Source organism: Sus scrofa, chromosome X (assembly GCF_054392235.1).
Source record: "Sus scrofa isolate SSC_HxYL_T2T_F1_AM1 chromosome X, Sscrofa_HxYL_maternal_Yorkshire_Landrace_v2.0, whole genome shotgun sequence".
NCBI classification, from domain to species: domain Eukaryota; kingdom Metazoa; phylum Chordata; class Mammalia; order Artiodactyla; family Suidae; genus Sus; species Sus scrofa.
In genome coordinates this window covers 46,778,874-46,790,221 of record NC_139401.1, presented here as the reverse complement: position 1 = coordinate 46,790,221, position 11,348 = coordinate 46,778,874, and the positions used below count along the sequence as shown (strand labels likewise).

Genomic DNA, 11,348 nt, shown 5'->3' with positions numbered 1-11,348 from the left:
AACCCCTAGCCTGGGAACTTCCATATCCCATGGGTGTGGCCCTAAAAAGACAAACAAAGAAGTATTTGCAATAATTAAGGTTACAAGACAAGATGAAGTCACCTAGGGAGAAAATACTGGCTAGAAAAGTAAGAGGGCCAGGAACACACCCAAGAATATTCCAGTATTTGGAAACTGGAGAAAGGTGGAGGGGTAGCCAGGGATAGAGGAGAAAACCAAGAGAGTGAGAGCAAAAAACCTGGAATATGTTAGTTGGTTACAGGAAGGAGTAGAGAAATGACTGCTGGTTTGGGAAGATTCTTTATTCATCAGTGATCTGGTTAAGAGCGGTCTCAGAGAGGTGGGAGTCACAGAAGCCAAACTGAATTAAGTTAAATATGCTCTGGGATGTGAGGAAGTAGAGACAGAAGAAAGCCAGAAGATTGGCTTTGTTGAGGAGCACATCAATGGAGTCACACTTAGGATAGTATATAGGGCCAAAATTCACAAGTAAATATACCCATGGATGTGAAAACCCAGTACAGGAAACAACCCAGATAGCCATCAGTAGGGGAATAGGTGAATGATTATACATTTCACACAATGCCATAAATCAATTTAAAAGGATGAATTAAACAGATGTCTATTTCATATATATATATATATATATATATGAACGGAGCTATAGCTGCTGGTCTAGGAGCTATAGCTGCTGGTCTATACGGCAGCCACAGCAATGCCAGATCTCCAACCCACTGAGAGAGGACAGGGATCGAACCCGCAACCTCATGGTTCCTAGTGGGACCCGATTCCACTGCGCCCAGAAAGGAACTCCAGATGTCCATTATATAGTTAATTTTTTTTTAACAGCCGCAGGTGCGGCATATGGAAGTTCCCAGGCTAGGGGTTGAATTCGAGCTACAGCTGCCGGCCTACGCCACAGCCGCAGCAACCCCAGATCCTTAACCCAGTGAGTGGGCCCAGGGATTGAACCCTCATCTTCATGGATACTACTTGGGTTCGTTTCTGCTGAGCCACAACGGGCACTCCTATATTAATACATTTTTCTTTCTTTTTTTTTTTTTTTTTGCCATTTCTTGGGCCGCTCCCACGGCTTATGGAGGTTCCCAGGCTAGGGGTCTAATCGGAGCTGTTGCTGCCAGCCTATGCCAGAGCCAGAGCCACGCTGGATCCAAGCCGCATCTGCAACCTACACCCCGGATCGTTAACCCACTGAGCAAGGCCAGGGATCGAACCCGCAACCTCATGGTTCCTAGTCGGATTGGTTCCCGCCATGACGGGAACTCCTATTAACACATTTTTAAAGCATCAAAACAATCTTGAAAAAAGGTAAAGGATGGTGGATTGTATCAATGTCAATATTGAGTGTAATGTTTCACTGTAGTTTTACAATATTACCTTTGGGGGAAGCGTTAAAGTACATGGGGTTTCTCTGTATTATTTCTTTTTTTTTTTTCCTCTGTATTATTTCTAACTACATGTAAGTCTACATCTCAAACTTTAAAGGTTAAATTAAAAATATTTCCCGGGGGAGTTCCCGTCGTGGCGCAGTGGTTAACGAATCCGACTAGGAACCATGAAGTTGCGGGTTCGGTCCCTGCCCTTGCTCAGTGGGTTAAGGATCCGGCGTTGCCGTGAGCTGTGGTGTAGGTTGCAGACGCGGCTCGGATCCCACGTTGCTGTGGCTCTGGCGTAGGCCGGTGGCTACAGCGCCGATTCGACCCCTAGCCTGGGAACCTCCATATGCCGCGGGAGCGGCCCAAGAAATAGCAACAACAACAACAAAAGACAAAGACAAAAAAAAAAAAATTTCCCGTATGTAGATAACTGGGGTCTTTTTCCCCTCAGTGAAGAAACACCTCTTGCCATCAAAAAAAAAATTTTTTTTTCATTTTGTAAATAAGACAAAGCGGGAGTAGGGTCAGGAATCCCATCTTGGCTTCCCCTGGCTAAGGGGACACACTCAGCGAGCACCCCCTGGCTGAGGGCACAGACTCAGCTCTGAAGGGCTCCAGGTCCGGCTCCACCTGGAGGTTCCCAGGTGGATACCGCAGTGTGTAGGGAGGACTATAAATAGCTAACGGGGGCGGCCCCTCTAGCCCACCTCGGAGGTCCAAGTCTTGTTAGCCCAGAAGGTAACGCCGCTAGTTCTCCGAGTACAGGAGAACCATTTTCCGTTCCGCGAGGGGAAGGCCCTGTCTCGCCCACCTGTCTTCGCTTCCCTCAGACAGTCATGCCCTCGCGGCGCGTCCCCTGCTCCCCGCGCCCTCCTGGAAGGACGCCGCGATCGCTCTCGCTGCTCCAAAGACCCACAAGCTGAGCTGGGATGACTACGGCCGCGTTTTCCGGCGAGGGTGAGTCACTTCCGCTTACAGACTCCCGCCCCCGGAAGTGAGACCTGATGTAAACACCGGAGCAGGGCGTCAAGGCCCTAGAGGTCAGAAAGCCGGGCCGCGGGCGGCACCGAGAGCTGGGGCCGGGATCGGGGACGCGCGAAGGTCAGGTCAGTGCCCGCGGCAGGGAGCTGGGGCATGGGCCCAGAATTGGTTGCGGTCTGCGGGCAGGAGAGGTCTTTTGAGCAGGGGTCTGAGTTGATGGAGTGTATCTAGGACAGGGATCTTGAGTAGGTGCTGGTGTTGGAAGGAGTATGAGAGTGGTCTGGGACATAAGAGGGGGTGCGGTATGTGAGGCATCCTGGGGCAGGGTTCTTGGGTGGCACGGGCCTTTGGAATGGGGATCCCTTAAAGGGGATCTTGGAAGGTGGGGTTGTCCAAAGAATGGGTCTTTGGGGGGTGAGGGAGTCCAGTGGAGGTGGTACAAGGGGAGGAGGCAGGAGGTTTGGAGGATGGGAAGGGGGTGTGCCTGGGCAATAGTTTGGGGGAGATGCGGGTTTGAAAGGAGCTTGGAGGCTCTAGAACAGGAATATTAGGGGATCCATGGCAGGAGCCTTTAGGGAAGGATTTGTTCTTCCGGGTAGGGGTTTTGGGAAGAGTGTGGCCTGGGCAAGTGTCTTGAGGGGGGTAGGGGTGCCCTAGGGCAGGGTCTTATTGAAAGGATAGGGGGTCTGGAGGAGGACTCTTAGGAGGATGCAATTCCTGGGGGTAGGTCCAAGCTAACCGATGTCAGAGTCAGGGAGAGCAGAGCACGTGGAAAGGGATATCCCAGCGGTGGGGCATTTGGAGTGATAAGCAAATCCTCAGGTAGGGTCTTTATGGCATAAAGGGATCTAGGGCAAGGTCCCGCTTGTGAAATTAGCATGTCATGTGAAAGGATTGTCCCCAGGTAGGAATGGGATCCTGAAGGGATTTGGGGAAGCCTGTGCGGAGGGGAGGTGTGAGAGCTCTGGAGTGGTACAATAGGTTGGGGTTCTCATGAGTGGTGGGCCAACTGTAGCAGGTCTCAGGGCCAGGTCAGGAAGGTGTGGAAAGTGATGAATGTCTGAGCCCCTTCTCCCCATTTATTGACGGGCAGAGTTAGCTTCTGGGTCCAGACGTGAAGATGAGAAGTGGATAGAGGGTGGTTCCAGGACACATGGGGTACTGGGGCCAGGATTGGCTGGAGGTAGAGAGGAGGTATCACTGGGATAGCTCCTACCCTGTTATTTCCTGGTAAGCAGTCAGTCAGTACCAGGGAGTAAGGAGGAGGTGGCGGGGAGTGGGGGGTCCAGGTCAGGGTAGGTTCGGAGAGCTGGTGTCAACCAAGTGTGAGACAATGGAGAGGTTACTGGCCATGCTCTTTGGGGTCTTGGGAGCTTAGTGTAGAGACGCTAGGATTCTCCCCCTGCTTTTGTCTTCTTTGCAGTCCTGCTGGGGTTAGGTTGCTGGGCAGGAGGAGGAAGAAGAAATTAGTTGGGGACAGGAGTTCTAGGACTCAGGAAACAGACCCCAGGACTCTTCCCAACCCTACTCCCATTTGTGTCCAGGGAAGCAATCCTGGACCATGACTCAGCAGCCACTTCGAGGAGTGACCAGTCTGCGTTTCAACCAAGACCAAAGTGAGAGAGGCTTGTGCCTGTGCCCTTTTGGGAGGGAGGGAGGGAGAGGTGGCCACAGGTGGGTTGTTAAGCCCTTAGCTTCCCACCTGGGCATCCTTTGAGGCAGCCGGGGTTCCTCCCATCCCCAGGCTGCTTTTGCTGTGCCATGGAGACAGGTGTGCGCATCTACAACGTGGAGCCATTGATGGAGAAGGGGCATCTGGGTGAGCTGTTGGTGGGAGAGGGGCAGCGGGCAGAAGGGAGGGGCTGGGCATTGGCCCCCACCCCTACTGACACCCTGGTCCTTGTCCAGACCATGAGCAGGTGGGCAGCATGGGCCTGGTGGAAATGCTGCACCGCTCCAACCTGCTGGCCCTGGTGGGCGGTGGTAGCAGCCCCAAGTTCTCAGAGATCTCAGGTAAGTGTCCTCATCCCGTCCCCCCCTTGGCCCAGATTCCTCGGAATCCTGGCCTCCCGGAGGCACTGGCAGATGAAGATGTCAGAGTAACTCAGAGTCACACAGTGAGGCCACCGGCTTACAAGTCCTGAATCTTATTGTCTGAGAAGCTTGGTGTTTTGTCTTCATGTAACAAACACTTGTCCAATGCCTCCCGTATGCCATGTCCTTACCTATGGAGCGCTTGCTGTGAGCCCGGTGCTGTTCTAACCACTGTACTTGCATTAACTCATTTAATCCTCACAATAACTCTGTGTGGTAGGACGTATCATCATCCCCATTTTTACAGATGAAGAAACTGAGGCCCAGAGGGGTCAAGTGACTTATCCAAGGTCACACAACCAATAGGCTTTAAAATCTTGGCGCCATCTTCCCAATGCCCTCTGGCTTTGAGTCTCAAGCATCATCTTATTTTAAGGGTTTTTGTTGATCCCACTGGGATGTGGCCAGAGATGCCTTAGGATTCTTCACAGAAATCCCCCGGGGGTATGGACTGGGACCCCGGAGGCAGGAGTATTACTGATGGGATGTGACAGGCCTGGGTGTGAGTCCCTGCTTGGTCGCTGATGGACTCTGAGGTCCTTGGCCAGATAGCCAACCCCTTGGAGCCTCAGCTTCCTCATCTGTAAATGAGTGTGACGGTTCCAGAACCTGTCCTCTTAAGAGTCACATCTCCAAGTGCTCCGGCTGCATCAGGTCACACTGGGTGTCAGCAAAAGGTTAATAAACACGTGGGCTGAAGTCCCATGGGGGACCAGGGGGTAGGTCTTGTGTCACCAGGGCTGCCCCTCACCCCAAACCTTGGCCCCGACAACACACCCACCTGCCCAGCAGTGCTGATCTGGGACGATGCCCGGGAGGGCAAGGACTCCAAGGACAAGCTGGTGCTGGAGTTCACCTTCACCAAGCCAGTGCTGGCTGTGCGCATGCGCCATGACAAGTGAGCCTGAGGTGGGCTGGGGGTGGGGGAGGTAGGAGGTCCCCACAGCAGGCGAAAGAGTTAGTCCTGTGGGGGCACTCTGCCCTCTGCTCACGGCCATCCTGTGTTGTGTGATGCCCACAGAATCGTGATCGTGCTGAAGAACCGCATCTATGTGTACTCCTTCCCCGACAATCCCCGAAAGCTGTTTGAGTTTGACACCCGGGACAACCCCAAGGGTGAGAGGACCCAGAGGTGGAGGCGTAAGGGCAGGAGGCAGTGGACGGGGCAGCAACGAAGAGAGAACGGAAGGGGCGCACAGCGAGGAACTGGGAAAGGAAGGCAGGGAGAGAGAGTCTTTGCCCAGAGAGCCTGCGACAGACTGAGACGCCTACATCCCCAGTCCACCCCCCCCACCTCCCTTACAGCTTGCTCTCTCTCTGGTCCCGCCCCCAGTCCCGGCCCCGCCCCTGATCTTGGCCCCGGCCCCGCCCCTGATCTTGGCCCCGCCCCCGCAGCTCAGCAAGCAGAGCGGAGAGGCTCAGTGAGGAAGTGAGTGGTGGGTACGCCCGGGATTCCTGGGCCTCCTGGTTCTGCCACCCGCTGCATCGGGAGGTGGGGACTCTGCCTTGACTGATGGGGAGCACAGCTGAGGGCAAGCCCGCTGTGGGTTCCGTGGGTAGCCTGTGTCACGGAAGGCCAAAGTCTGGCCCTGGCCAAGCTCTGGCCAAATCTGAGACCCTGCCTGGTCCGCTGCCTGGTCCCGACTTCCGCTTGATCAGCCCACCCCCTCCCTCACACTCTAGGGCTTTGTGACCTCTGCCCCAGCCTGGAGAAACAACTGCTAGTGTTCCCAGGACACAAGTGCGGGAGTCTGCAACTTGTGGTGAGCTGTGCAGTGGGCAAGGGTGGGTAGGCGGGCTGGCTTCCCCTGTGGACTCTTGGCCCCTGACGTCCTTACCACCCCGAGCCCGAACTGCTCCTTCTACCATAGGACCTGGCGAGCACAAAGCCTGGCACTTCATCTGCTCCGTTTACCATCAATGCACATCAGAGTGACGTGGCCTGTGTGTCCCTGAACCAGCCAGGCACGGTAGTGGCCTCAGCCTCTCAGAAGGGCACCCTTATTCGCCTTTTTGACACGCAGTCCAAGGAGAAACTGGTGGAGCTGCGCCGAGGCACTGACCCAGCCACCCTCTACTGGTGAGCACAGGGTATACATAGTGGGCCGGTGACCCCACCCCACATGACATGCGGGCGTCACTGCTGGTCTGCCTTTCAGCATCAACTTTAGCCATGATTCCTCCTTCCTGTGCGCGTCCAGCGATAAGGGCACAGTCCATATCTTTGCTCTCAAGGATACGCGCCTCAACCGCCGCTCCGCGTGAGTGCCCCCCGCCCCACCCCGCCTCGCCCCCATCCCCCTGCCCATGTACCACACCTGGGCTAAGCCTGTGTTGCCTGCAGGCTGGCTCGCGTGGGCAAAGTGGGGCCTATGATTGGGCAGTACGTGGATTCTCAGTGGAGCCTGGCGAGCTTCACCGTGCCTGCTGAGTCAGCCTGCATCTGTGCTTTCGGTCGCAATACTTCCAAGAACGTCAACTCTGTCATTGGTGAGTGGGAATAGCCCTTGCTTGGGGGCACTGCATGGGCGAGGGCCTGCAAATTGGACCTGAAAGAATTTTTAGGGCATGGGAGGCCTGAAAGAGCTGAAACGTTGGTTCACCTCCATCATCATCAGTAAGGGGGATGGAACGTGGGCAAAGGCCTGGCCATAGGCCTTAGGCCGTGGGACACCTGAGAGGATTGGAGTGTGTGGCTTTGACAGCTTCTAACCTCTTACCAATCGTCCCCCCTCCTCCAGCCATCTGTGTAGATGGGACCTTCCACAAATATGTCTTCACTCCTGATGGAAACTGCAACAGAGAGGCTTTCGATGTATACCTTGACATCTGTGATGATGATGACTTTTAAGGACCCTCTGGGTTGTGCTAGGGACTGCGGTGACAGATTGCAAAGCCTTTGTGGGGGTGGGAGTGCTGTGGAAGCCGCCAGCCATCAAGCATTAATGGAGCAGGTGCGCACTTTCCACTCTTGAGAGCAATGCCTAAACAGCTCAGGTCCCTCAAGCACTTCCCGATGACTGTGTGCCTGCAGGGCCAGGCCAGGGACTCAGGGAGGCAGCGGACCCCCTGGGGCTCCCGCCTGGAGAAGACTGCTAGGGACCCAGAGCGGGTGCCCTAATCCAACCTGTGGGGATTTTTAAAAACTTGCCAGAAAGAGACATCTCTGATGTGATGAAAATGAATAAAAGACCCTTAACGGTATTTATGGCTGGACCTCGGGAGTGGGGCCTGGAGCAGATGAGGCTGAAAAGGCCCTGCAGTTTCTTGGAAAGGACCGGACCCTGACGGGATGGAAGTGGGATCCTACTCAGGTCCTTCCGCCAGTCTCTGCCTGTCCTCAATGCCTGAGCCGCCAGAACCGTCCCCGTGGCGCCCCCGCCTGGGGGTGGATGGGAACGCCTCGCCCTCGGCGGAGACTTGGTTTCCCGGCGGCCCCTGCTTCCCTGCAGTTCCGGCGTGTTTGCATTTCCGGTCACGTGCATTGCCGCACCTGCGCTGTCAACTAGGTCGCCAGGGTAGCGGCTGCCGGGTCCAGACTCCATTTCCCGGTGTGCCTCGCGGTGGCGCGGGGTGGAACGGGTGTTGTAGTCCGACCGCTCCGCTGGTCCAGCTGCATCGACTGGCAGGATGTCGGAGGTTCGGCTGCCACCGCTACGCGCCCTGGACGACTTCGTTCTGGGGTCGGCACGTCTGGCGGCCCCGGATCCTTGCGACCCGCAGCGATGGTGCCACCGCGTCATCAACAACCTCCTCTACTACCAAACCAACTACCTTGTCTGCTTCGGCCTCGGTCTCGCTCTGGCTGGGTGAGGGAGGGAGACTCCGGTTGGCCGAGGACGCCCGCTGGGCATGGAGGGTGGACCCGCGGGATTTTGAGGGGGCTGCAAGACCTTGAAGGGGCGAATTCAGTAGAGATGGAAAGCCTAAGGGTCATGGGAGGGGGGGACTTGAAAGAAATAGAAGCTGGTTATAAGAAGGGACTGGGGAGGGATAGAGCCCGGCTGAGGGAGGCCCGACGGGGATGGAGGGTCTGGGGGAAAGACCTGGGGAGGATAGAGAAAGTGTGGAACTGAAAGGGAAACTGGGCTAGGGGATGGACCTGAAGATAAGGAGGGCCTGAAAATGAGATATGACTGCCTGAGGGGTGATGGGGCCCCGATTAAGGTGGCCCTGGAGGACGTAGGGCAGAGACAGGGACAGGGATGTGGTCAAGCCGAAAGGGGGGACTTGTGGAGGATATGGGCGTGGAGAGGAGCCTGGCTCCTGGGACTCTCCAGAAGCAGGTACCTATTGGGGGACTTGAGCCAAGGACGATCCAGGGATGGCAGGCCTGAGACCAGGGTGGGGGGTGGAGAACCCGGAGGTGAGACTTGGGTACGACTGGAATTTAAGAGTGGGACCGAAAGCCTTGAAAGGGTTCTAGCAATGATGGAAGGAGGAATCTATAGGGAAATCGGAATCTGGAGGGGGGATTTCGAGGGGAGGAAGTCTGGAAAGGGATCTCATAAAGGACTCTGGGCCTGGGGAAAGGGAAAAGGGGAAGGCCTGGAAGAGGACTGCAAGGGCTGGGCCTTTGCAAAGGGTGGGTTTGGGAGCAGGTTGGGATGGGGGGGTTGGAGTGGGTCCTGTGGGTGGGGTAGGGTCGGCAGGAAAGAGCAGAAAAAGGCTGAGAGCCCGATGGGAAGGCTGGAAGCAGGAGATTTCAGGAAGATGGGACTGTAGGATTGACAAGAAAGAAATGAGAGCCCACGGGGGAGCCCAGGGCGGTGGACCTGTCGAAGATGGGGCTGGCAGGGGTATTTGCCCGGCTGGAAGGTGGTGGGGTCGCGGGTGGACCAAAGCGCTCGGGGCCTGGGATCGGGTGGACGGTGGTCTGGGAGACTCAGAGACCGGGCGGCCCTCTCGCTGCCTGCCCGGCTAGCTTAGTTCCATTGTCCCCGCAGGTACGTGCGGCCTCTGCACACCCTCTTGAGCGCGCTCGTGGTGGCCGTGGCCCTCGGCATGCTGGTGTGGGCGGCTGAGACTCGCGCAGCCGTGCGCCGCTGCCGTCGCAGCCACCCAGCCGCCTGCCTGATCGCAGTGCTTGCCGTCAGCCTCCTGGTTCTCTGGGCCGCGGGCGGCGCTTGCACCTTCCTGCTCAGCATCGCCGGGCCCGTGCTTCGTGAGTCTCCACTACCCTGAGATAGCCCCTGAGATAGCCAGCCGGGAAGGCGGCCAGCGCTCGCGAACGGGCGCCAGGCCCGCCCTACCCCGGTTCCTGGGCGGAGAGGGGGTCGGGCCGTCCGTCGGGCAAGGCCACACCTCCTCAACCCAGCGCCTTCCCCGGCTTTGCTCCCCTCCCTGGGAACGCCCCTCTTATTACCGCCTCTCTGGGCGTCCCCGTCGGTAGGAAGTGCCTCCTACCGGCCACGTCCCCAGTGTCGTGCACCCTCCCCGGCTGGCCGCGCCCCGGTTGCGAAGAGCCTTCCTCCGCCACACTCTCAGGGTTCAGAGGTGTCCTTGCCCCTGACCGCTGCACTGGTGTGCCCGTGCTCCACTTCCTATCCTCTGCCCGCCCCCGTTCGCTAAAGGCTGATGTCCCCGCCCACTGACTCCACTCCTCGACGTTGCCCACAGTGATCCTGGTGCACGCGTCACTGCGTCTACGCAACCTCAAGAACAAGATTGAGAACAAGATTGAGAGCATTGGTCTCAAGCGGACGCCAATGGGGCTGCTACTGGAGGCGCTGGGACAAGAACAGGAGGCTGGATCCTAGGGGCCTGGGATCTGCACCCAAAATGTGGATAATGCCACCGCACCCCGGCCTGTACCCAAGACCCAGAGCCCTTTCCCAGCCCATAAGATAGGAGTCCCTCTCCAGCTAAAAAACCAGGACAACTGCAACCCTTCCGCCTGCATCCCAAACTGGGATATTCCCTCGTACCCAACCCCCCCCATTTTAGGAAACCAGAGTCTTCCTAGCCTCGAACTTGGGACCCAGAGACACCCATACCTAGCCCCAAACTGGGGCTTGGAGACCAGGGCATCCGTGGCCAACCTCAAACCCTGGGCCCAGAGACACTGCCCTAACCCCAGTCTGAGACCTCACCTGTCTCCCATGCCCAGCCCCAAAGCTGGGGACTGGGACCAAGGCCTTCTCAAATCTTGAACCCAGGATCCAACTGTTCCCAGCCTCCATCTGGGTGGAGGATTCAGGTATCCTGACCCCATGAACCCTTGATCCCAGGTGACCCCAACATTCACCAGTCCCACTTGCCTCCCTCCAGCTCTGCTTAGGGATCCTGCCATTCACCACTGCCCCCCCTCCAACTCCCCTTGGTGAGGACCAAGGGGTGGGGTGGGAGTAGCCCTGACCAGGAATGGGGCATCTATATCAGTGTTGCTGCAACAATAAAGGCTGTTGCATTGCTCAAGCCAATTTGGGCCTCCCGGGTAAAGTCTGTGCATTTCAGTGGCCAGCAGTGACCTGCTTTTCAATTCAGCTACAGACTTTCTGACTGGGTCTCTGTCAAATATGTGGACTGAAGGGGTGAGCTCTCAGTTGCTTTCCTGAACCTGTTGCCTCTAGAATGGCATGAACACACATGGGAGTTAAGGGTACAGAGTGTTCGTTGTCTTCATTTGTATTACTAAGGGTTTTTTTTTTTTTTTTTCTATTTTAGGGTCGCACCCGTGGCATATGGGAGTTTCCAGGCCAGGGGTCCACTCAGAGCTACAGCTGCTGGCCTACACCACAGCCACAGCAACGAGGGATCTGAGCTGCATCTGCGACCTACACCACAGCTCATGGCAACACCAGATCCTTAACCCACTGAGCAGGACCAGGGATCGAACCCGCGATCCTCACAGATCCTAGTGGGGTTCATTAATCA

At 56.6% G+C, this 11,348-nt stretch overlaps 2 protein-coding genes across 3 annotated transcripts; both read left to right on the top strand.

The window, feature by feature from the left end:
* Positions 1-2,387: 2,387 nt before the first annotated feature.
* WDR45 (WD repeat domain 45) lies at positions 2,388-7,676 on the top strand. 2 transcript variants are annotated; one of them, XM_085006166.1, is made up of 11 exons: positions 2,388-2,498; positions 3,923-3,994; positions 4,123-4,197; positions 4,287-4,391; positions 5,265-5,370; positions 5,494-5,588; positions 6,156-6,235; positions 6,344-6,552; positions 6,632-6,733; positions 6,817-6,962; positions 7,214-7,676. In XM_085006166.1, the coding sequence occupies exons 2-11, from the start codon at positions 3,940-3,942 to the stop codon at positions 7,321-7,323; spliced, it is 1,083 nt and encodes a 360-aa protein (XP_084862292.1). In that variant the 5' UTR covers positions 2,388-2,498; positions 3,923-3,939; the 3' UTR covers positions 7,324-7,676.
* A 340-nt stretch (positions 7,677-8,016) lies between these two features.
* On the top strand, positions 8,017-10,894 carry PRAF2 (PRA1 domain family member 2). Its single transcript, NM_001243880.1, has 3 exons — positions 8,017-8,281; positions 9,419-9,636; positions 10,092-10,894. Exons 1-3 carry the CDS (start codon positions 8,103-8,105, stop codon positions 10,229-10,231), a joined length of 537 nt encoding a protein of 178 aa, NP_001230809.1. The 5' UTR covers positions 8,017-8,102; the 3' UTR covers positions 10,232-10,894.
* The last annotated feature ends 454 nt before the right edge of the window (positions 10,895-11,348 follow it).